This window comes from Berghia stephanieae, chromosome 3 (assembly GCF_034508935.2).
Source record: "Berghia stephanieae isolate SIO BIC M18660-M18661 chromosome 3, UCSD_Bste_1.3, whole genome shotgun sequence".
In the NCBI taxonomy this organism is placed as follows: domain Eukaryota; kingdom Metazoa; phylum Mollusca; class Gastropoda; order Nudibranchia; family Aeolidiidae; genus Berghia; species Berghia stephanieae.
Window position 1 is genome coordinate 67,408,078 of NC_088362.1, and position 26,223 is coordinate 67,434,300.

The following is a 26,223-nucleotide window of genomic DNA, read 5'->3' on the forward strand; positions in this document are numbered from 1 at the left end:
AATACACAAATTTATCTGCACCAATTTTAAATATCAACTCTAAAATAATGACAATCATGCCACCTAAAACATGTGATTAGCGGTGGTATAGGCTACTCATTATTCTTTTACAGAAAATAAATCACTGTGATAAATTCATTATCTTTATTTTACAGAGTATTAACTTATCTTCAAGAGCAAGAACAAGCAAAAGCATTGACATCCTTGGACATTGAGGCAATGCAAAGAGGATCTAGGGACACGCCTTTAGTTTTACTTCAAGTAAGCTGCTTTATTGTGTGCCTTTCAGATTACTTTAAAAAAAAAATATTGCCAATTATTTTGTTAAACCTGAGTTAATTGATTGATTTCATTTTATTCTAGAAGAATGACTTAACAAATGGGTTGGCAAATTATTTATGTGATGATATAATAGATTTTTACAGATTCAAAATGTGGAAATGATGGATTGAAATGATTATTCTTTGTTTGTATGATTGACTCTTTCAAGTTACTATTCTTTATAATTAGTTAATCAATAAGCACCTGAACAATTGGATGCTTATGGAAATGATACCGATGCAGAACTAATTTATAATTATTTTTTTTTTGTGGGGGGGGGGGGGGGGGGGGGGGGGGGGGGGGGGGGGGGGGGGGTGGGGGGGGGGGGGGGGGGAGAGATGGAATGATTGGGATTTTTAATTAAAACATAAAACATACTTTGGGAAAACTTTGTTCGAGCTGTTCTCACTCTGAGGTTGGCCTTTTGTCAATGAAATTTTAGTGACACAAAAAGCTATGGCATGGAAATAGAGTAATTTTATTCACATCAGGAAGACAATGGGCATTTATAGATTTGTATTGTAAAGTTTGAATCTGTGGAAGATAACATCATCCTGTCAAGTCATATTGCGTGTGAGTCCTGTCCTTTTTTAACTTTCTTTTATTGTATCACAAAGATCTAAGCCTATGCATTAAGCGCTATGAAAATGACTTCATTTTTTAATTTATTCTCTGTCTTACAGACCATCCAGGGTTGTGGTGCTGACCATCTCTTGGTGAAGTGTCTGGATGGACTCGAAATGTGCAGAGATAATGGTTAGTAATGCTTTGTTGTGATTTTTCAACAGTGCGTAAAGGAAATGGTTGCCTATCAGAATGACAAACAATATTGGTGACAATAAGTGTCTAGCAATTCAAAAAAGATGTCTGTCTTAAATTTGTTCCAAACAAATTTTACTTTAATCAATTTAACTGATTTAAATGGTATTTAATTGCCAATATTTTGATGAGTAAAAAATGATTTTATAATTTCTTCATGGAAAATCGAATTTTGAAAATGACGACTGTTTAAATGCTTTTTTAAGACCACATGTTCACCTATTCCTATGAACCATACTGTCATTTAACCCCTGGTCAGTGTGTGTCTTGAAGTGAGTTTTGGCATAATTATCTAACTACTTGAACGTTAAGGGCTCTAGCTTTTGCACTTTTGTTTTTTTTGGTGTGATGTAGTCCCCTCTGTTTGACATAAATTTTATTTTTTTTTTTTGGTGGGGGGGGGGGGAGTAGAATGCTGTGAAGCATGGGGTTTACAATTATTTGACGAAATTATCGTAATATTTGTTTTATGATATCGAGGTGTTGCAAGCTTTGTAATACTCATAAAAAAGATAGAATTTAAAGAAAAGTTTTATAAATCTTTATTTTTGACAGCAGATACAGGTTCTCCCAATTCTGAACTTGAGGAATTTCGGTACCAGACTGCCTGGAGACTCGGCCAATGGGATCTTAGTGCTCCATCCAGGTAACCCACTAGTTTCTTTTGACTCAAGTTTCAAGTCTTTTTATTTCAACTTTTCACGTCAGGTCAAATTAGAATTGAAAAACCAATTTGAAGAAATAGAAAATTTATTTTAAAATCTATACATTTTTTGGTGCTTCCTTATTTAACATGGAAATCTCATATTTTACATGTTTTTATGGATATTTATCATTTATTTTTTCTTATTTCATTTCTAACTCGCATAATCCCTTCTAAAAAAATGATTTCAGAAAAATGTCCTTGATTATGAAATTAATTATTAATTTGAGATCAGATATAGTGGATTGAGAAAAGTTTTTAATTATTGTGAAGACCAGCTGTATGTATTTTAATTGGAGAGATATAAAATTATTGCATAAGAGTTACTGAATAAAGGTTTGATATTTATCTCTTTCAGTAAAGACATTTCAGAAGGTCTCTCATATCACCAAGCTGTCTATAGTGTGCTGTCGTCTTTGAGAGAGAATCATCTGGATGTTGCCAAATTTGCTATCGAATCTGCCAGGTAGAATTTAGTTTTTCATCTTCTCTTCTCCTTTGATTTATGACGTTTAAATCTTTATTAAGATTGTTAGTAAATATACTTATTTTGTGAGTGACTCATTAAAGTACAATTATGATTGAAAGAGTGAGGGAATAAGAAGACAAGATGGACGTACTTGCGTGTCTGGTGTCAGTGGTTCAGTGGTATGGGGTTTCATTTTTAAACAAAAGCAAGCACTAGATGGGTAACAAGACTTTGCCCCAGTAATGAATCCTTGGATAAAGAATTTTACATGAAGTATCCTACTCAACCCAGGTGTGAATGAGTTCTTGTCTATAGGCAGTGATGGATATTGTAAGAATGCAGGTACAAGAAGATAACTTGTGCTGGAAGAAATAAGAATTTTGTTCCATTTGCTCTTCTGGGAGTATAACAGAATCATTGGGAAGTGCTTTGAGCATTGTGGTTCCATGGAAACGGGCTATATAACTTCATAGTTATTATTTTATTGTATTAAGTCAAATGAAATTCAAATCAGTTGCCAATAAATTATCAAGTCGGTGATGTCTCTCAGTATAATGGTGAATGGCGCCTAAACTTATTCTTTGTGAAAAAATGAATAGAAAATTATATAATATCCTTCAGGAAATTTGTCAAGAAGGTCAAGTATGAGGTAACATTGAAATAATCGAGACATTGGCCACAGCGCAGTATGACATGACAAATAGTAATTAAGTATAAAGTCATTTTTATTGTGCTTCAGGTCCCTGAAGTATTGCTCTGAGGTGTTTTAATAAATTCAAAAAATTACATTATACTGCCTTATCCAATCAGCAATTTCGCACCTAATTAAATCCACTCCCAATTTGATATCAATAATCCATTCATATTAAATTGATGACTGCAGTGGAACTTTAAAGAATTGACTTCTCTCTCTGTGTTGTCTTGTTAACAACAAATCAGCATAAATAATTGGCTAAATAAGTTGGTCTAAAAGCTAAAGTGATTTAATTTTTCTTCTACAGAAAAACCAGTATTCTTCACTTTGATCCCAAAATAGAATGCAGTCGAAGCTTATATCCATTCCTGTCACAGCTGCAGGGATTGAGTGTTTTGGAGGAACTGGTATCACAGCTGAAAAATGACCAACAAATTTTGTAAGTATAAAGGTGTTGTGCAAGTGTTTTTGTTTAATCCTTTACAAGCTTAGTTTGATTTTACTCCAATCTGCCCTAAGTATAAAGGTGTTGTGCAAGTGTTTTTGTTTAATCCTTTACAAGCTTAGTTTGATTTTACTCCAATCTGGCCTATGTATGTATGTATGAGTTGCATTGTACACTAGTACGGCACCTATAAGGTGCTATGCTACATCAGCATAAAAGTGTCACAGTCACAGGGAATTCACATTGGGACCAAGCACGTCTGTTCCTGGCTAGAGTCACAATTTCGTCAATGGGTATAGAATCCAGTCCATGTAGTAGAGTGCCTGCTGGTCTAGTTGTCGAGCTCTTCAAGTAGGCAAGAAAAGTTCGATGCAGGAGGCGGTCTGTGTCCATGCGTAAGATATGCCCTGCAAAGCGGAGCCTGCGTCTCATCACTGTTGTTACCAGGTCGAATTCGGGGCGTTTTGCGGTTTCTCTGTAGTCCTCTCCCATACTGATGGAAAGGCATCAGCTGTTGAAGCCATTCAATCTGGCCTAAATCTTACATAGATAAATAAATGTAATGTAATAATTAATTTATGCAGTGCAAAGAATCTACAAATTGCTCTAAGATGCTACACATACAAAGACAATAGGTAACACAAAACACAACTACTATTACTACCCAAAAGTCTGTCTGAATAGGAATGTTTTCAAAAGTTTCCTAAAATTACTGAGCTCGGGGGCATCTTTGATTTTGTTTGTCTGATTAGTTCCATACTTTTGGACGTTTATATAGCACATTTCCATGTATTCAACATGCTCCATTTACTCTATAAGTAAGCCGTATAGACTGAAAATTCCTTTGAGGCATCCCTATTGTATTACTACTCTTGAATATCATCACTACTTATATTCACACTCGAGTCAAGTGGGGTAATGTCTGTAAAGTGCCTTACACAATGATACAATGCCGAGGCCAGTATTTTGCCATCTATTGGTCACTGATCAAAGGCTATATCACTTGCTTCTGTAACACTGTTACAATAATAGATAATGTACCAATGAATCACTGATGTCACACTGTTTTTGATGAAGAAAGCAACTCAGGATTCATTCAGTTCTCCCACAGATTTGGCTTCATATGACTTAAAAGTGTATATAATCTAATGTAAAGTGAAAATATTTTATATTGGCATATATATATATATTTATATATTCAATTTACGGTATATTCCATAATTGAATGCTCTAACAAGGGTATCCTATATGATGCAGTTTTAGCAACAGTAATTTTTAAAGAATAAAAAGATTTTTCGTAAAGATTTGACGTGCAAATTCCTTTTTTTTCAGACCTCACTTTATGCAGCTTCTGATGGAAGATGAAAATGAAGGGCAGTCACTGTTGGATTATATGAAAGACTTTAACTGTGAGCAGAACCTTTTGGAGATTTTAGTGTCGTCTGCTTCTGTGCTGAAGAGTAGACAACCCAGAATTGCCCAACAGCTAGAAGGAAGAGCTCTCTGGAGATTGATGGTTTGTTCCAGACAGGCAAGACGATTTCAGGTAGGTGACATACGTTATTAATTCCAATGAGGGAAATTAAATTCAAGTAATGAGCACCACTCTGTAAGAACAGCAGGGAAAGGTGACTTGCTAAAAGGCCACTGAGGTTGATGGGTAGGACTTGAATCTGAGTCTCTCTGATTTCCCCATCCTTCCCTCATGTAGTGGAGAACAAAAATATTCACCACCAGATTTTACATGTTTGATTAAAGTTATAATTTTAATTTAGTTTTGATGGATATTGTCTTTTCTCCCACCAGGACACAGAGAAAGCAATGCGAATGTTAAAGAGTGGTCTTGGTGACTTTGGATTGATTCAGAGTGAAAACAATCTTCAATTTGAAGAAGCAAGGCTATATTGGGCACGCAATGAAGTCAACATCGCTCTTCACCTTCTCAAGACATTAGTACAAAAGTTGGATGGGGTAATTTTCTAACAATGATACATTGCTGTTGGATCTATTACTAATCTCTGTTGAACTTATTCCCTTTGTCTTACTACTTTTTTTGGGCGCTTATTAGCTTGTTCTTAATCTTCTGACTGCTCATTTATTGTCTCCCATTTTACAGATGCTGAAAAGACCTTAAATTGTTGGCAGTGAAACCAATAAAACCAAACAAATAAAAATATAAGTTTCAATTATCTAATAATAATAATAAGATAATTGAAACTTATATTTTGTTGGATATTTGGAAATTGCATATTTGAAATAAGGTGCAAACAGCATTTGTAGCGTTAATTGTCATTCCCTTACCTCATTTTGTAACAAAATGCTACAGTGATTTGATGAATGGCAATTGATTGCAAACTCTGGCCAAGTTTTGTATTCTGGGATGGGATGTTTGGTACAAAGCCTCAATTAATAATAATGTGTAATTTCTATAGCACCCCTTTCCACTAAAAGTGCTTGGAAGTGCTTATACATATATGCACATGCGTTCATATATATCATTCAACAAAATCAATATAATCACTCACAGAAAACTGAAAGGAAATACTCTTGTCTTCAAAGAGGCTTTAAAGGAGGACAGAGTATTACGGTGTCTGGTGTCTGCTGAAAGAGCATTCCACACAGAAGGAGCAGAATATGCGAAAGCATGTCGTGAAAAATTCAACTTCGGAATCAAATGGTTCAAGTACAGGGAAGTAGATGAGTGAAGAGAGTAATTGGGATTGTAGATAGAAAGCAGACATGACAAGTAGGTGGGAGCAGTGCCATGGATGCGCTTGAAACAGTAACAATTGACATAGTGTGAATGATTACTTCTCTCCACACAATGGATAACTTGTACCCTATCAAATAAGATATTCATGTAGCCTGCTGGGGGAATAAATAAAGCATTGCAAAACACTTTGTACAATATACAATAGTGTACATATTTCTTTCTTTATTGTTGTATTTACATTTGTGGAGACAAAAACTAGCTTATACTCTATTTTATTTCCCATTCCTAAGAAGACATAGCATAATTATATTTGTATATTTTTTCTTTAAAAATTGGTCTTAAGCCAAGAGAGCGACAGAATGTTTCACTCCTCCCAGAAGCATTGGCCACATACGGTAACTGGCTGGATAAGACACGATCTGAGTCACCCACAGTCATTATGAAGGATTTCCTGGAAAAGGTAACAGACCAAATCCTTTTTGTCTTCCTGCTCTGGTTTAATTTTCATGGAAATTAAAAAAAAAATTTAAATTCCCAAACACATTCCACATATAGAACAACCTACCTGCTGGTATCAAGCTTTATAGCAGTGTTGAGACCTTTATAGATGCACAACAGGCTAGCAAAAACAGGAAGATACCATAGTTCTTTTTTTTTTCTTTCTCATATGTGAGATCAATATTGATATTCAGTCAGACTTAGTCAGTCGATTAAGATGAAGAGAAGGAAAAGATGCTGTCATATGGAGGTAACATGATGAGAATGTTGCTGCTTGAAGCTCTAAGAAATTCATAACAATAGGAAGTTGAATCACCTAGAAATGCCATTTTCACATCTGTCATTTGTCTTTAGTGTTTCATTCATCTATTTTGTTGATAAAGAGGAAACTCGAACTGTCCACATTTTCTGTTTTCATTTATAAAATTGAAGCTTCCATTCAATTTCCAATTGTTATTTATGTAGGTAACAACAATTGCCCTCTTTTATTGTATGAAAATTGTCATTTATGAATTTAAATAGTCAGGACAGCATTTCAACAATATTTCAGGTTTTTGCTTGCCAGAAACTCAACTAGATACCGATATTTTGGAATATTTTTTTATTGACTGTTTTCTGACTGCAATGCAATTGTTATGGTTTACAAACTATTTTTGCGTCATATTGTAATGTTTCTGGCCTGGCAAATGAATGAATGAAATAGAAGAAATCAAGGGCAAGACGACTAAGTGGATAAAGTATGTCTAAAATCAAGTGAAGCACCCAGGTGTGATCTTTGCTTTCATTATCTCATTTATTTTTTGAGCAAGACGTTTGCCCTCCTATTAATCACTTTGAGGTTAACCCTGATATTTGTGTTCATCTTTGAAATAGATAATAAAGTCAAGCTTTTCCATTAGATTAACAAAGTGAACTTTATTTTTTATAAGTGTTTTTTTTTTTTTAGTTTAGTTTTTCTTAGTTTTCAAATTAGTAAAATCATCTGTGCTACATGGTTAATGTATATTGAATCTTAACTTTTTTTTTTTCATTTGACTGTTATAACAGTATTTTTCCAATTCCAGCTTGGTGTAGCCCCTGTTCAACCATGTGGTCTTGTGGTAAGACACTCGCTTTCGAATTGGAAGGTCCTGGGTGCGTTCCTCACTCGGCGTGTAGTTGAGTCCTTGGAAAAGGCTCTTTTCTCACATTCTCTCACCGTACTCAGGTGTAAATTGAATACCTGAACTTTACCAGCCTTGTCTCTGTTGGAAAAAATTGTTACATCGCTTAACAGTCATCATGTCTCGTTCTACACGTTACGTGTTGCTGTTGGTCAGGGACCCTTTGTAAAGCGCTTTGAGCACGTTAAGTGGATATTGCACAATTATAAAACTCAATTTTAAAATTTTTTTTTTTTTTTCAGTATTGGTCTGAACAATGTATTATTTTGTGTTGAATATATATTTTTATTCAACTCTCTTCCCTTCCCCCAGAGTGTTTCTATTATAGATGAGTCTTCAGAGAACAGCCCAACTTTTGAAACATCAGTGGAATGTTTTGTGTCTCTGGCTCGATTTGCCGATGCTCAGTATCAACAAATCTCAGATTATATGGCATCTCCAGTCTACAAGGAAAAGAAGGATCTCCTCCAACGAACTCAGATGGAATTAAAAGAGTGCAACGATTTCAAGAAAAACAAGTATGCCATTTTGTTTCTTATTTCAATCTTTCTAAGTAAGAAATCTTGAGACCTGTCTTTATGTTTGACCAAAGTGGTCTCTTTTGTTGTTTGTCTAACAATTAATTCTTTCATCTTACACTCTATATGAGAATTTGTGTTTTAATTATTTGTCGATTGTAAAGGAGTGAGAAACCGGAAACATCTGCATTATAATGTATTAAGATTTGAAACGCTTACATTCAATTTGACGTTAAAAAAACCCAAAAAGAAACAAAAAACAAAAAAACTTTTTCATTGCATTATAATGTTTTAAAGAGTTTAAACGTTAACATTCAATTTCACTTTCTGTTTTTCTTCTTTTTTTTTAAACAAACTTTTTTGAGCTTCAAGCAGCAATATTTGTCTTACGATGATGATAATGATGATATCATAACATTGATGACAACACAGATATCAAATAAGCAATTTCTGGGTGGGGTCTTTTGACCTCCCGGTGAGCAGGAGTTCACTTGCTGTGCCTTCTATTCCCCTATATCTGTTTTTTGAGTTGCTTTCTGTCTTTGTCATTGAATTGGAATTACTTAGTTTTGTCCTGGCCCTTGGCTGAGAGGGAAACAGTAAATTGTATAAGGTTGGTTTTGGGAGATTATATTTTTTTTCCCTTGTAAATCATCTCTCTGTTATGTACTGATCTTTCCTTTTTTATTTTTAACATGTAAATATTTGAGTGTATTCTTCTTAGTGGGGTCCTGTGCGGTGTCTGAATGAGACTTTTTGGTGATCTCAAACTAAGTACATAGCTGGTATGCTCTTGGAATCTACATCTGTTCCCTATTTGAACCAATTCCCCTTTGTTGAGTGTTTTAATTGTAATCCTAGACTTTTTTGACATCCCATTTTCTTCCCTTTTACTGACGCTGATATGACCTTAAATGTGTTGCACATGTCGTAAAACCCTTAAAACAATCAAAACAAATAATCAGTTTGTTACTTTTTGTTGTTGTTATTCAGCAAATATCTGACTTTGATGGAGAAGAATGCTAAGATAGACAAGGTAGAGCTGGAGTCACTGGAGCGTGACCACACTCAATTTCTGGAGCAGGCTCTCATCAACTACCTGAGGTGTCTGCGTGATGGCAGCCAACATGATGTCAAGGTGTTCAGGGTCGTGGCTCTCTGGTTTGAGAATGCCACCCGTCTGGATGTCAATCAGCTCATACAGGTTTGTTTGATGTCATTTTGCTTTTGTAACTGGTGCAGGTGAATGAATCTAATTTAAAGAGGAAAGGATTTTAAGATCTTTTTTTTTTTAAAAAAATATCAATGTGCCAAAGTCATTTACTCTGTTGTCAGTTTAAATTTAAGCTGTTGATTAGGGTAATAACCATTAAATGTGCTCAAGGCGCTTTATAAGGGGCTCCAAGCTAACATCACTTATAGGACAAGACCTAACATCTGTTTTTTTTTTTTTCTACTGAGACAGCTATGTGCGGCTATGTGGTCTTGTGGTATGACACTCGCTTTCGGATCCGAAGGTCCTGGGTTTGAGCCTTGCTCTGCACATAGTTGAGTCCTTGGAAAAAGCTCTTTACTCACATTCTCTCACAGTACTCGGGTGTAAAATGAGTACCTGGCCGTTAACAGCCTCTGTCGAAAATAAAAAATGTATTATCGCCTAACAGGCGTCATGTCTCGTTCTACATGCTACAAGTTGTTGTGGTCAGGGACCCTTTGTAAAGCGCTTGAGTATGTTTAGTGGATATTGCGCTATCAAAAATAAAAAAGCTCAAGCTCAAGACAGGACAGCTACCAGAAAGTTTCTCATTTTACACCTGAGTTTGTTGAGAAAATATGCGGGTAAATTTCCAAGGACTCAACTCTGCACCACCCATTAAATTACAAGTCTTTACCCATTGAGACCAGCAATTTTATTCTTAATAAACAACGCACTGTGTTCACTTATCTTTAGAAAAATAGTTGAAAGATAGGGAATCATGTGAATACTTTTGAGGATGAAAGGCAGGATATATATTGCCCATATTAACACTCTCAAAGCAGGACTTAACCTAATTCAAATCATGTTTTCACCCATTTTTTACCTGGGTATATCCACCGACTTAAATATTTTCACCTGGAGAACAGGAACATATTTTTACTAGGAGAGCAGGAACAGTGATAAAGCTTGGGCTACAATTGAAGGCTGGCTTGCATTAAAAGATAAAAGTTCCACTCCTTACCGTGTTGTGTGGCCATAAGCAAGTCACTTCTCCCTAGCTCACTTTGTGGTGCTGCACTGTGGCTGATGCCTTGACTATTCCAGACTTCCTTTGGAATAAATTGTTAAAACAAATTTTGACATGGAAATCAATAAAGGGAATTTATTTATTTATTTATTATAGTTATTACTCTTTTGTTGAAAATCGTAAGATATGACATTGGGTTTGAAAGAAATTGAACCTTGCTTGTAAAAGTTGGAGATTCAATTCTATCCTATTGTTTCTATCTACTATTGAAGAGATGCAACTTTGCAAGTCTTCCATTCAAATCACAAATCAAATCACATTGTTCATTTTTTAAGTTATGACCAGAAATCTTTTACTTCAAATATTGATCTGTTAAATTAATCCTCAACTTGTCAATAAGTCTGAACTCTGACATTTCAAAGAATTCGTCATCTTAATTGATCAATATTTGAAGTTTAAGTTTTCCTGGCGAAATGAAAAGGAAAGTGATTTTTTAGAGTATTCACCACTGTCTTGATAGTGATAGGCTAAGTTAACGTAATTCATTTTATTTTTGTTTTGCCAGATTTCTTGTCAGAGCATTGCCACACACAAATTCCTTCCCTTGTATTACCAGCTGGCAGCACGGATGAACTCCCAACAAAATGATGGTTCAGAATTTCAAACTGTCCTGATACAGGTAAATGATATTACCACATAATGTTATCGGACTTGCTTTTTACTACGAAAAACAGAAACTTGAAACAGAAGAAAATTTGATGCCTTAATAATTAGAGCTAAAAAAGTAAATAAAATGACAAATAGAATGGAAGCTTTATTCACAAAAACAAATGATATGAATATTTTGGCTTTGTCAACAAAATGGATGATAAATAATACCCTGTAGACAAATATGTGGCCAATTGTTTTGAAACGCTATAATATCGAGGTAAGCTTTATCCTTAAAATTTGATTTAGCTTAACTTATAAATGTCTTCATTGAAGAGAGTGAGGTTTTTTTTATTAAACTTAAAAATAAAAAACAAAAACAAACTAATTTTCCTAGGTCTGATCATTTTGGCCTACAATCAGTTTTCATCACCTTGTTTATTTCGATATAAAATCACATTGATGCAAAAGGCCATGCATAATATCATAAAATATATAATACATAATAACTTTTGTTCCCTTTTGTTACATGATATCTGCGCAGATTGTCAAACCACAATTTGATGGAATTTCACACACTTCTATCATACTACCTCTAAATCTATGCCCAAAACGGATTTTGAATTATTGACTGTGAAATTTGAGTATATGGTATGATGAATATAGATTATCAAACTGCAAAAAAACGTGCTTGTAATCTTTGTGTTTCAGCATATGGAAAGAGTTGCAAGACAACATCCTCATCATACATTATGGATAGTGATGGCGTTGGCACACGCCAACAAGGACGACCAGATGATGCAAGCAGCTACAGGAGGGAGTGGCAGGAAACAACGGGGAAAACTGTCTAGTGAGAGGGATGAGGTGGTGGAGGAAGTAAGATTTTGTTTATCATAATGTCTTAGTGACTTACCTAGATCTTGTTTTGTTGTATTATTGTACTAGCACCAAAAAAAATAAATCTAATTCACATTTATAAAGAGCATTCATTATCATCATGCTCAATGCGCCGAACAATACTTCAATTATTCTCCTAGCAGGCTATATAGAATCATTACATACATAAATTACAAGTGATGACATAGTACAAGTTGCATGTTAGGCATACTTTTTTTTTTTGGGTAAAAGCAATCTTACAGTCTTCATCACTGCCTATAGCCAGGTACTCATAAACACCTGAGTCAAGTTGGAAAATTTGTCCAAAGGACACAATGCCAAAGCCAGAGTTTTTCAATCATTGTCACCCATCCAGTCACTGACCACTCTCAGCAATGTTTGACCATCAGAAGACGAGACTGTCCTGCTGGGCCATAGAGACGTCACCCAATCTTGGGTCAAAGATGTACTTATCTGTGTTGCAAATATTCAATAAGTCATATTTCTTGCAAGACATGCTTAAATTTTTATTTTTGATGTCTTGATTATTTTTTTAAAAATAAGCTGCAAATTAGATAAAAAGTGAATATTTTTTAGAAAGGATCTGAATTAAGGAGATATCTACAACTTGAAAAGTTTGGCGTTGCTTTCAATTTGTGTTCCTGGGTGGGGTTCCTGACCTCCCATAGTGGGCAGGGAGGTACTTACTGTGTCTTCTATCCCCCTATATCTGTTTTCCAACTTGCTTTCTGTCTTTGTCTTGGAATGAGATTACTTGATTTTGTCCTGGCCCTGGCCGGATACCGTGGCTGAGAGGGAAACAGTCAAATATATAGTTAATTTTGGGAGATGCTATTTTTTTCCTTGTAAATCATCTCTCTGTTATGCACTGTATTATGTTTTGTTTACATATTTTATATGATTTGTAAACATTTGAGTGTATTCCTCTTTGTGGGGACCTGTGCTTGTGTCTGGATGAGACTTTTAGGTATCGCAAACTAAGTACTTTGATGGTGTGCTCTTGGAATCTATATCTGTTTCCTATTTGAACCAATTTCCCTTTGTCTTACCTTTGCTTAGGTGCTTTAATTGTAATTCTGAAACTTATTACTATCCAATTTTCTTCCTTTTTACTGGCACTGATATGACCTTAATGTGTTGCAAGCGCCGTAAAACCCTTAAAAACAAACAAACAAACAATTTGTGTTTTTGAATTCTGGTATTGAGTGAAAACAGCCAAAGGATGATTGATCCCATTATTTACTTAAATTTAGTCAGCATTGCTGTCTTTTCACGTCATGTAACTTGAGGTTTTTTTTCAGGGCAGAGTTCAAGCAGCTAAAGAGATGTTGGATCGCCTAAAGCACGAGAAATTGTCGTCATCCCTGTCTGTGTCTCGGGAAGGACTGGATCAAATTGTCAGGAATATGGAGGAGTTGTCTCTAGCCTACATACAACTAGCCAATAAAAACGTTAGTGAACACAAGAATGAGAGAAGTACGTTGATTTTACAATTTTTATTTATTCTTTTTTCTTCTCATTTACTTACGATGTCTCAGACATCTCATTAAGTGTATTGTGTATATATTCCCATTTCCTTGTGGGTATTCACACCATCCAGGCCTCGCTGTCCATGTTTGGATAAACAATATTTTTAACATTTTTGTTTGTATACAAACTTGAAAAGTTCTGTAACAAAGGAATTCTTTTTAGTTGTATTGTTAAAAATAAAATCACTCAATATTATGAGGCATACAGTCAGGACTTAAAAATGAATTTTGGAATAAAATAATCTTTTTCATTATAAATGTTTTTCTCTCCCTCTCTTCTCTTCTTTACATTATTCCTCACAGCATCGTTAGATGCCATTCCATGAAGGAATTTAGATAATACATCAAACAAACGGCTGATGTCAACTGGAATCGCCCTTGTTGTCCAAAATGAGAAAATTGAGGATTATTAATCTTGCATAAGGAAAAATAAAAAAAGAAAGGTCCCGAAGCAGGGCTTGAACTTGGGCCACCTTACCTTCCTCTCCCCTCCTCTTATACAGGATTAATCCCTATAATGTCTCTAAGAGCAATTGGCCCATAATGCCAGAAGTTATCTCAGTTTCCATATTTAAAAAAGTGATGTTAGCAATTGCTTGGCTACCCTTGAATAAGGCACTTGCCTTTAGCAAAGTTTTTCAACTAATAATTTTATACCCAACGATTTAGTGGACTGTGCTAGTGGTTGGTTGGAGAAGGGAGGTGGGGAATTTGAACCAGGTCAATTTAGTGTAAATCTAGTGTGCCTATGATTGGGTACCTTTTCCCTGTTTTAATGTTTATGTCTTTTGTTGTTTGCAAGCCGTTCAGCCATCTTGATTCACTTCAGAGAAATAGTAATGCAGTGGTAGCTTGCAAGTTTCTCTCTTTTAATTTTAATTTTTACATACTTAGAAATGTTATGGTCATTATTTAAATAAAGATTGGATTTCATTGCTTCTATTTTCCAGAGCCCATACCTTTGGACACATCATTGAGGCTTTGCAAAATAAAGAACCTTAGTGGGATTCTTATACCATCCGTTGACCTCAAGGTAAAGGAAATTTTCAAATGGAAGAATTAAAAGAAAGAAGTTTTTGGTTGATATATATTGGAACAATATGACAATAAAAACAACCCATTTTCAAGTCAGTAAGGAGTTGGTGCATGTTCAGGCCTAGTTGCAGTAATCCGATATCAGTGAGAGAGCGTTGAGTTGTCTTTCTCCTGGAGTTCCGCATATCGATTCCGTGAGAGACACTTGTTTCGGTTTGGATTGGTGGGGGGTCGGGAGCGACCGATATTTGGACATTATTACATTATTCCCCCCCCCCCCCCCTCTCTCTCTCTCTCTCTCTCTCTCTCTCTCTCTCTCTCTCTCTCTCTCTCTCCTCCTCTCTCTCTCTCTCTCTCTCTCTCTCTCTCTCTCTCCTCTCTCTCCTCTCTCTCCTCTCCTCTCTCTCTCTCTCTCTCTCCTCTCTCTCTCTCTCTCTCCTCTCTCTCCTCTCTCTCTCTCTCCTCTCTCTCTCTCTCTCTCTCTCTCTCCTCTCTCTCTCTCTCTCTCTCTCTCTCTCTCTCTCCTCTCCTCTCTCTCTCTCTCTCTCTCTCTCTCTCTCCTCTCTCTCTCTCCTCTCTCTCTCTCTCTCTCTCTCTCTCTCTCTCTCTCCTCTCTCTCTCTCTCTCTCTCTCTCTCTCTCTCTCTCTCTCTCTCTCTCTCTCTCTCTCTCTCTCTCTCTCTCTCTCTCTCTCTCTCTCTCTCTCTCTCTCTCTCTCTCTCTCTCTCTCTCTCTCTCTCTCTCTCTCTTCTCTCTCTCTCTCTCTCTCTCTCTCTCTCTCTCTCTCTCTCTCCTCTCTCTCTCTCTCTCTCTCTCTCTCTCTCTCTCCTCTCTCTCTCTCTCTCTCTCTCTCCTCTCTCCTCTCTCTCTCCTCCTCTCTCTCTCTCTCTCTCTCTCTCTCTCTCTCTCTCTCTCTCTCTCTCTCTCTCTCTCTCTCTCTCTCTCATGTTTACGCATACGTTTTTTTCTTCCTTTATTTATTTTGTCTTTCTTTGAATACACATAAGTCTATAAAATTTTGGTTTAACATGGCTTTAAAAAAAAATAAAGTGTTTTTAAATCTCATTATAGAAATAATCTCCTTTGATACATAAATTTATATATTTTTCATTATAACACATTTCATTAGGTAAGATAATACAAGATGAATTTTATGGATCAGTTAAAGTTAAGGAAGTTACAATGTGTTAAACGGTTTCTGCTATGAGGAATCAATTGAGCAAACATATAGTGCAAGCAAGTCAAGAAAAAAAAACAAAACCAGACCTTATTCTTTATAATTCCATTTCAGGTTGAGATAGATTGTGACTACAGTAAGGTGCCCTATCCTGTGAGTTATGCATCCACATTTAAACTGGCTGGCGGTGTCAATTTGCCAAAAATTATCACCTGTCACGGATCTGATGGCATTGACAGGACACAGCTTGTCAAGGTTGGACTTTTTATACTTTTATTTGTGTCCATGTTTTTCGTCCCATAAAATTGTTGGGTCATACATCGAACCCTCCACTGGCTCCTAGTCAGGGCTAGAATTGAATCCAAAATTGCCCTTGTCTGCTTTGGTGTATTTGAGTCTTCTGTCTCCCTCTACATTCAACACTTACTTCAACCATACGTACCTCATTTGGACCCACGATTTGGAATGATTTCCCTCAATCTGTGAGATTTTCGAGCTCTATAGATATCTTTTCAGGAAATATTTACTAGATTTAATTTTTAAATGCATTGTATGTGACTTATGTATTGATGATTTTGATGCCCGTTTTATGCTCTTAGGGTTTTGATTTTGATTGATTTGGTCTCGCAATGTTATTGTAACCTTGGTAAACAATGTCCTTTTTAAAAAAAAATTTTTAAGCGCCTTGTGGTTAAGGTTATGAGGAATAAAAGTTATAAAGAAATTTGTCGCAAGAGTGATTTTCTTCCACAGTCGGGTACTCCACTATGGTTTGTGTATATGTGTGTGTGTGTGTGTGTGTGTGTATGTGTGTGTGTGTGTGTTGTTATGTGTTTGCGTATGTGTGTATGTTCCAGTTAGCTGTAATTGGAGGCATGAATGAAAATTGCTACATGTTTTGTAGGTTGTTTGTGGTAAGGTATGATGCTTATACAGGATAAAATTAAAGGAACGATTCAAAAATTGTTTTGTGGGCAGTCAATTGTGGTTTTTTACCCTTTACCTGTTTATTAAAATTAATCAAAATGCAGTGAAAACAACAGATTTAGACACTTTCAAACAAAGATTATCAAACTACTTCAGCCTTAAAACCAACATTGACTGCCACAATACAAATACTCAGAATTGAGTCAACATCAAGTTACATTCATATTCGGATTCAGATTCAGTGATTGTCAAAATGATTCTAAATTAGAATTCTGATTTGTCATATAGAGACCAAAGTATGGTAAAGGACTTTTCAAATGGAGATCATTAAGGGCAGCAGAGGAGATTTTGAGACATGCTCATATGTTTCTCTTACAAGTCTTTCACCTCCAAAATTAGATTGTTGGTTTGGTTCTATCTGTGCACTTTTGTTATGTTGTATTTGTAAGTAATCTGTATGTGTAGCATTTGCGTAGTTTTAATTTTTTGAGGTGTTTTAAACTTACTCCATGTAACTTAGGTGAACTTAGGTGGGCATAAGTACTTATCGAAGGCAGAAATGAATATTGTTATTTTGCAAGTGCTGGTTTATAAGTACTGTTCAGTAGGTATCTCAATTGAAAATTGGGTATCATTTGGTTTATTGGTTGGTTAAATAAAGTATAGGGGAATGTGCTCATCATGGTAAGATAATAAAAAATTGTTATACATGTGTACATGGATAATGTGTATTTATTTAAAACCTGTACCTCTCAGGGCAGGGATGACTTACGTCAGGATGCTGTGATGCAGCAAGTGTTTGCCCTGGTGAACCAGTTGTTGATGGCTGATCCAGAAACCAAGAAGAGGGAATTGAATATAAGAACATACAAGGTAAGAGATGGAAGTAGACTGTCGGTTTCAGAAATGAAATGTCTAGAGCTCTAAAGAAAACCTAAGGACACCAGATATAAAACGTTCAGTTTTTGGGAGGAAATTATTCAGTTCTGGGAATAAGCTACCACAAGAAGGATGAGAGATGAAAGTTTTATGAAGAGTTATTAGTCCTTGCTGAAACAACGGTTTGATGTGTGAATGTGTCTGCTTTTCTATCTCCATATATAAACTTTTAAAGGTTTTTAGGCTGGAACTCTGCTTTAATGATAAAACAACATTTAAAAAAAAATAAAGGACTCTTACTTAACCTTGTTTAGTGTTGGAAATTCTTGATATAAGTGTTCTGTATTATTGTAAGTAGAATTTGAATTAGAAATATGAATTAATAATAGAATAAATGAAAATGGAGTGAACAAAAAGCGAAACAAGTGTTTGAATTTAGACAAGTTTAGAATGATTTTTATATTTTAAATGTTTGGTGACCATCTGTCATCAGAGTGTCCCATGCTAGTAAACGTTTAGTTTACATGGACTTGTCCACATTCAGTCTTTTGGGATGGGGCCTTTTGACCTCCAATGATGGGTGGAGAGATCACCTGCTCTATGTCTTCTATCCCCTTATATCTGTTTTCTTTTTCCAGGTTGCTTTCTGTCTTTATCTTGGAATAAAACTACTTGGATTATATTATAGCTCTTACCCGAGTCCTTTTCCTGACGTCCCATAGTGGGCAGGGAGGCACTTGCTGCGTCTTCTATCCCCCCTATATCTGTTTTCCATCTTGCCTTATGTCTTTGTCTTGGAATGAGAATACTTGGTTTTGTCCCGGCCCTGGCCAGAGACCCGTGCTGGGAGGGAAACAGTCAAATGTATATTTAGAGTTTTGGGAAATTATATATTTTTTGTCTGGTAAATCATCTCTCCTTTATGCACTATATTATTTTTGGTTTTACATATATATATGATTTGTAAACATTTGAGTGTGTTCCACTTGGCAGTGATCTGTGCCTGTGTCTGGATGAGGCATTTAGATGATCTCAATTTAAGGACACTGATAGTGTGCTCTTGGAATCTACATCTGTTCCCTATTTATTTGAACTAATTCTCTTTTGTCTTACTTACTCTTGGGTGCTTTAATTGTAATTCTAGAACTTTTTGCTATCCCATTTTCTTCCTTTTTACTGGTGCTGATATGAACTATGTGTTGCAAGTGCCGTAAAACCTTTAAAAACAAAACAAAAAAAACCCAAAAAAACTACCTGAGTCCTTGGTTGAGAGGAAAATGGTCTAAAGGATAATTTTAGTATTTGAAGATTTAATTTTCTCTCGATTGTTAATCATCTCTTTGTTATGTACTGTTACAGTTTTTTTTGCTTTGAATATGATATTCTCTGTACCCGCGGAAAATTGCAAATGAAAACACCAAAAATTGCACCCAAAATTTTAAAAATTGCATGCAAAAAAGTGCAAAAATTTACAAGGAAAAATTGCAAATTTAAGACATTGTTTTCAATAAACAGCGCTCAATAATTTATTCTTGCTTTACTTCTATGACAAGTCCACCCGGGCTGTTGTCTTGGAACCATTCTTTGCTGAATTATTAGACATCATGAGCGATTTTTTTTTTCATACAACTCAAACTCAATTTCGGCACAAATCCAACAAAAGCCTACTAAAGGATGATAAATTGCAGGGTTGAGTCAATCGATTGAAAACAATGAATTATCTACTTCCTGTGTTGTCAAGGGAAGCTACTCGCGAAATCTTTAATAGTTTTGTGTGACGGTGGCAGTAGTATTTTCCTATGTTTAGCATTATATGATTATATGTGACTCCAGAACATGGAAAATTTCAAAAAGTTGTGGCCCTGTTGCAATAACGGCGAAAAATCGCAGCCGCGTTGCGGCTGCAAGCGCCACAATTTCCTGGAGGGACAGTATTCTGTAAACATTTGAGTGTATTCCTCTTTGTGGATTTCTGTGCTTGTTTCTGGATGGGACTTTTAAGCGATCTCAAACTAAGCACATTGATAAATTGCTTTTAGAATATTTTGCTTTTCCATATTTGAACCAGTTTCTATTGTCTTACTTTTTCTCAGGTAGTAAAATAGTAAATCTAAAATTTTTTACTATCCATTGGTCTCTTTTTTCTTGCAGTGAAATGACCTTAAAGTGTTGCACACACAGTAATACCTGTAAGAACAAACAAACATTCAGTCTTTGGCTCCACATGTATATTGTCAGAGGTGGAGATAAATCATGTGTGGGACCGGGTGTAGAAGGAATTAAGAATACACAATTTATCCATTTCCGTTATTTGTTGTTGTTTTTAATTTAATTATTTATTCTTTCATTATTAATGTTTTTGACACCAATTAATCAATTTATTATTAATCTGTTTATTCATGTAACACAAACTAGGTGGTGCCCCTTACTCAAAAGTGTGGGTTGCTTGAATGGTGTGACGGCACACAACCAATGGGCCAGTACCTGGTTGGCAACATTCAGAAGACAAATGATGGGGCTCATGCCAAGTACAGACCTCAAGATTGGTCAGCTATGAAATGCCGAATACACTTACAGGTAATAATATGAACCAAAATGAAGAAGAGAACCAAATGCTGTATTTTTCTCCTCATTAACTTTGTGTGGACCTTTGGGTTAAATCACAGTCAAGCATTAATTTTGTCATGTTACCAATGATTTCTAATGTTTCATAAACAACACAAATATTTACAATATTTGACCCATCACCTCAATCTGATAACAGTGTTTTTGCCCAAGTGCCTGATGGTCGGGAAGCTAGAAAAGTAAATCCAAGCATACAGGTAAAAAAGGAATTGAGGAGAAATGCTCTGCGTTATATTAAAGTCCATAGAATTCCATATTTTACATTGTCTTACCTTTGAATTCTTTATAGATTCGTTCAATATGCATTTTATTTGCTTCAAGAACATAATCAAAGAGATTGTATACATTTTTATTCTATGCATTTTAAAAAATCATATGTTTTTTTAATTTATTGACTTATTGTATTCGGTATTTATGTCACTAACAAAATAAGTCTCTGTTACCGGTACATGCCTGCTTACACATGGAATCATGTTAACATTTATTACCATCTCCTTGTTATTTCTTTGCTTCCCTATGACATGTGATTTTCTTTTTTTCTCCTATTATTATTCTCAATATAGAAAGCTGCAGCTGATCCCAAAGATAAGATGAAGGCTTACCTTGATATCTGCTCCAACTTTAAACCAGTGTTCAGACATTTCTTTATGGAGACATTTAAAGACCCATCTACCTGGTTTCAACGAAGACTGGCTTACACGCGAAGTGTGGCAACAAATTCTATAGGTAAGTGGGTTTGGGGGTTTTTTGGGGTTTTTTTCAGTTAAAAGGTAGAGGGAAAGGAGGGAATCATTCCTTCTATGATAGGTTAGCTTGAATGAAAGATGACATACCCATCATTGATTTTTGCACTATAAGTTTATCATAAGAAAAATAATAAAATCATTATTGTATTTTTTGTTTGTTTCCAATTGTGTTGAGGTGGGGGGGATTTGAGTGAAGCATTGTTATTACATCATTATAGAAGAAAATTCAAGAAATTTTTATTGATAAACATGTAGGACTACATATCAGAATGACAGCTTTCTTGATTGAAAATATAATTTTTAAAAGGCATAGACAAATAAGTAGTTTAATGGATCTCCGCCATGTCATATGCTTTAACAAGCAATTTATACAGCAATATTCATTGTTTGTTCATACATGATTTAATAATTTACTTGCTGTTCATTTTCCACAGTGGGGTACATTCTGGGATTGGGTGACAGGCATGTCCAAAACATTTTGATCGACATGAAAACTGCTGAGTTGATTCACATTGACCTGGGTATGGTTGTATAGAAATACCTGTTCATCGTCGTCATCAGCATCATCATCTTCTCCCCGTTCTGCTCCTCCTCCTTCTCTCCCTGTCTCCTCTTTCTCTTCCTCCTTCTCTTCACCCTTTTCCTTTCCTTCTCCTCTCCCTCTTCTTTTTCTTCTTCTTCTTCTTCTCCTCCTCCTCCTCCGTCTTTTTCGATCTCTGCATGATATTTTTATCAAGATATTTTGAAAATTAAAATCAAAATTTTGTGTGGTTGACAATTTAAAGTAATAATGATGATAATATATAATATATAATAATAATAATAATAATAATAATAATAATAATAATAATAATAATAATATATAATAATAATAATAATAATAAAATTTAAATAATGATATAAGATGATGATACAATAATAATGATATTAATAATAATAATAATAATAATAATAATAATGACAATAATAATAATAATAATGATAATAATAATAATAATAATAATAATAATAATAATAATAATAATAATAATAATAATAATAATAATAATAATAATAATAATAATAATAATAATAAGAAGAAGAAGAAGAAGAAGAAGAAGAATTCAGGAGAGAGAAAAATCACTTGTAACAAAATAATTTTTCCAAAGTTGAGATGTTTATTTTTATTTGGGTGAAACAAAAAATCTTTTTAGAGAATTTTCTGAGATGATTTATTTTTGTTGTTGTATGTTGGTACTATAATAATCTATCCCAATTTCTCTAACTTTATTTCTCTTTACATAATTTGTCCTGTGCCTTGCTTGTTAATATTTTATCACTTGTTTCCTTCAGGTATTGCATTTGAGATGGGCCACACATTGCCAACACCAGAGACTGTGCCATTCCGTTTGACACGCGACACAGTGGATGGGATGGGGATCATTGGTGTGGAAGGAATCTTTAGAAGGTCAGAGTATTTATAGTTTAGCTGTTACACATTGTCATTGGTATTTGTCATGTTGTCAAGTGCCCATCCTATTTAGGTGTCTAAACAATCTTTGTTCATTTTGATCTACGATACATAGGACCTGCTGTATCAAACTCGATTCTAGTCTTGGTAATTATTATCTTTCTAAAACTTCTGAGAAATGAGAAATGATTTATCACATGGGGTTGTTGCTGGCTGCTGATATTTCTTTCACTCTAATTTGTTAATGGCAAACTTTCTCTTTTACAACATTAAAATTAGTCACATTGGTGTAATGGTATTAAAAGATCTGAGTGTCATTCAATAGTTAGTGAGAGTCCCACTAGCTCAGGGTAAAAAGTACTCACAATCAAAGGGGCCAATGTCGATCCCAGGCATAATTGAAATTATTTCTGACTACCCCCTCCCGTTAGATTTTGCGGTAGCTGGGTAAGTAATATTTGGTGGGAAATACTTTGTGATAGATTATCATCATATCCAATGGATTCAATCAATTTTTTTATACTTCTACTTTTATATACTTCGATATAACACTACAGACATCGGGATAAACTCCAGCCTTATGACTCAGAGGGGCTCCTTTTATTTATTCCAGTGAGTAGGTCATTCTATATGTGGAGCGTTTATGGAAAGAATGGATAACCATCCAACCTCATCATTGTTTTGTTTTCTCCTTTTACTTCAGGTGTTGTGAGAAGACGATGCAGGTGATGAGAAATAATGGGGAGTTGTTACTGACCATTGTCCAAGTGTTGATGTATGACCCATTGTCTCACTGGGCCCTCACCCCACAACTCATGTTGGCCATACAAGTAAGTATTTAACTTTTTGGCGGTTTTCTATAACTTTTTGTTTAGCTTTGTTGGAAAATGTAGCATTAAAACTCAGCCATAATTATTTACCGCCTTACGCGCAGCTCAATCACTAGAGCTCCTGACTCGCACATAAATTATTATTGATTAGTTTTGGACAGTGGCCTGTTGAACCTGGAGTCAATTCTATTTAGGCCAGACTGTTTGTTAAATTCAGAGTAGATCCAATAAGTACAATCACTCCCACCTGACCCAACGTTTTCAACCAATTAAAATGATAGTTACAGATTTATAACTCCAACTAATCATCTTTACCATAGCTATTTCTGCTGCAAGTAAATTCCATCAACAAGTAAAAACTATTGTGTCGTTGCTGACTTCAAATGGAGCAAAATGACTGGCTGCTCATGTAACACCAGGTCGGGTTGGAAGTGGTTCCCAATACTGTTGGATCTCGTCTGAATCAATACTGGCTGCTACCAGCTTTTGGCCTCTCATATTCTTGATTGAATTGATTTCTTGGGTAACTTTTTTTCATGACCTTTCTGTCCATCCAGCAGTGATTTGGTAGCTAGATCTAATATTGGATCTTGTTAAAAGTCCTAAGTAATAGCCTAGCTTCCGATAAGCTCTCGCTCTACGGCCTGTTAGCTCAGGACTATTTCACAGTAACAAATTTAATGTTTAAAATGTGTAAACAGTAGATCTGTAAAATGTGTTGTAAGAATGAAAGAAAAGAAGATAGCTACGATGAGGTTTTACTAAAAGTTACAGTGGTCACCAAATGTAATGTTGAAAATGAAAGATGAATCATTCTTATCCATTAAATATTTATGTAGTTATGTCCATATATATATATAGAGGTAGTAGGTGTCGTGTGGCTGAGTGAAGTAAGAAAAAAACCACCAAAGTTTTACCGCCCCAATGTTTGTATCTTATTATTTTTATTGAACAACATCCTAGCACTTATTGCACGCATTGTGCTGGCTCTCGCTTGAGTTATCTCAGTCTTATCATTATTTATTTTTTAAAACAAAACTTTCAACATGGAATTAGTAATAATAAAGAGAATTCTTTTAAAATTATTCATTTTCATTTTTATTCACTTTATTTTTTTCTTACTTGAAAAATGCTGGTATGTTTGTTTTCTTCAGAAAAAACGAGAACAGGCAGTGTCAGACAACCAGGACTCTGTCATGTCCAGTGGGAGTGTGCCTTCCAGTTTCCAGCAACGGTCTGGTACTGACATGACACCAAGGCCTAGTGGAGGTATGCATGTCAAATTTTATAAACAGAAAAATGAAAATGTGTGAGGAGCAGATGCTGATCTGTTGCATGTGAATAGGATCAAGAGTCTTATTTATAGAATGAACTCAAGTTCACGTTTATACAGCATTTCCATGATTTCAATGTAAACAATCCACTTCACAATATTTCATTATTTTTTAAAATCAGTAACTTTTCAGGCAATAATGAGGTTCTCAGTAGATTTATAGTAGAGCAATCACCTCTCAAGCAAAGGGACTGGAATTGTTAATGGAAGATGCTGGGGATATTTTTGGAACTTCCGTCCCTTCCCTTGTTTAACAAGCAGGGATTGGGTAGCTGGGTAGAAAATACTTATGGATAGAATAGCATCCTATCAAAAGGGTAGCAAGCATTTGCTACTTCTGTTTTGCAGATACCAGGATAGACCCTGTCAGAATGGGCCTTATGGCTCTTAAGGATTACTCAAGACAATAATTTTCACAGTTGTTTTGTCATAATGATATTGTCACTGTTCCTTTTTTTTTTTTTTCTTGTCCACGACATAGATGGCAAAGAAAAAGACAGTAAGATGGCTGAGAGAACTCTTCTACGCCTGAAGCAGAAATTAAGCGGTGTAGAGGATGGTGCCCAGCTGGGCTTAGAGGGCCAGGTCAATTGTCTGATACAACAAGCCAGTGACCCCAAAAATCTGAGTTGTCTCTTTGCTGGATGGCAACCCTATCTGTAGAGAAAAAAAAACTTATTAAACTGAGATTTTAAATGACTTTGTTGTCTACTTCACATTTGAGATATATTTTGCTAAAGCACGATGATTGGTAATGAGAAGGAAATCAAGGAAAAATACTCAAATGTGAGAACTATCGTTCTTATAAATACTGAAAAATGTTCAAAACACTTTTTTTTCTTCACTTTAGTCCTCCACTTGTCAAAAAGTCTTGATTTTTATTTTTATTTATTTATATATGATTTTTAAACATTTTTTGGGGGGACAAATTGGTGGTCATCTTAATAGTTTGATATTTGAAGTTACAGTTTTCTAGGCAAAATGGAAAAAAAAAAGTCTTTTGAGAAAATGGCAGAGTTGACTTATATTATTATATTATTATGCCTTGCAATACTAATTCCACCACGAATGGAATGTATGCTGTTAATGGTAATTATTCTAATCATTTTAGACTGGGAATGAAGAGCAATTATTTTAAATTTTAGTTATAGATATTTTTGGTCGAGCAAAACTAATAGAATATTGGATAAGGTGGCATTTCGGTTTGTGAACTTGTCTCCTCACCTGCAGAATGAAGGATAGTGCTGAAGGTCTCAATGATCTGTTCACCCTGCAGTAAATGTATAGCTAGGTTTTTTTTTTGATTTGGCGATAGTAATGGTGGCATAAAAATGAATCGGCCACTCTTACATATGTGACCACTGGCTCAAAGCAGTATAAGTATTTCCACTAAGCTTTATGACTAAATAAGATAAATGCCTCTTTCAGGAAAGTGAATTTGTTTCTTGAATCTGAAATACCTTAAACTCCTTAATTCTTATATTTTGACATTGAACTTAATTTCCTTCAACTAGTTGCTTCAATTATAATACCAGACTGATGTCGTGGAGTATATATTATGTCGTTGACCTTCGCCATTG

At 35.1% G+C, this 26,223-nt stretch overlaps 1 protein-coding gene across 2 annotated transcripts in view; it reads left to right on the forward strand.

Moving 5' to 3' along the window:
- Positions 1-25,435, forward strand: part of LOC144968262 (serine-protein kinase ATM-like) — a 72,043-nt gene extending 46,608 nt beyond the window's left edge. For both annotated transcript variants that reach the window (XM_078906442.1, XM_078906443.1), the window contains exons 40-62: positions 156-261; positions 1,005-1,077; positions 1,696-1,786; positions 2,202-2,309; positions 3,314-3,445; positions 4,784-4,997; positions 5,258-5,422; positions 6,508-6,624; positions 8,138-8,343; positions 9,337-9,547; positions 11,134-11,247; positions 11,928-12,092; positions 13,415-13,589; positions 14,593-14,675; positions 15,968-16,108; positions 17,537-17,653; positions 20,075-20,236; positions 20,848-21,010; positions 21,465-21,551; positions 22,363-22,477; positions 23,184-23,310; positions 24,465-24,579; positions 25,125-25,435. In XM_078906442.1, the coding sequence (XP_078762568.1) occupies positions 156-261; positions 1,005-1,077; positions 1,696-1,786; positions 2,202-2,309; positions 3,314-3,445; positions 4,784-4,997; positions 5,258-5,422; positions 6,508-6,624; positions 8,138-8,343; positions 9,337-9,547; positions 11,134-11,247; positions 11,928-12,092; positions 13,415-13,589; positions 14,593-14,675; positions 15,968-16,108; positions 17,537-17,653; positions 20,075-20,236; positions 20,848-21,010; positions 21,465-21,551; positions 22,363-22,477; positions 23,184-23,310; positions 24,465-24,579; positions 25,125-25,306 (3,169 nt within the window). In that variant the 3' untranslated portion in view covers positions 25,307-25,435. The remainder of the gene's footprint in view (positions 1-155; positions 262-1,004; positions 1,078-1,695; positions 1,787-2,201; positions 2,310-3,313; positions 3,446-4,783; positions 4,998-5,257; positions 5,423-6,507; positions 6,625-8,137; positions 8,344-9,336; positions 9,548-11,133; positions 11,248-11,927; positions 12,093-13,414; positions 13,590-14,592; positions 14,676-15,967; positions 16,109-17,536; positions 17,654-20,074; positions 20,237-20,847; positions 21,011-21,464; positions 21,552-22,362; positions 22,478-23,183; positions 23,311-24,464; positions 24,580-25,124) is intronic.
- The last annotated feature ends 788 nt before the right edge of the window (positions 25,436-26,223 follow it).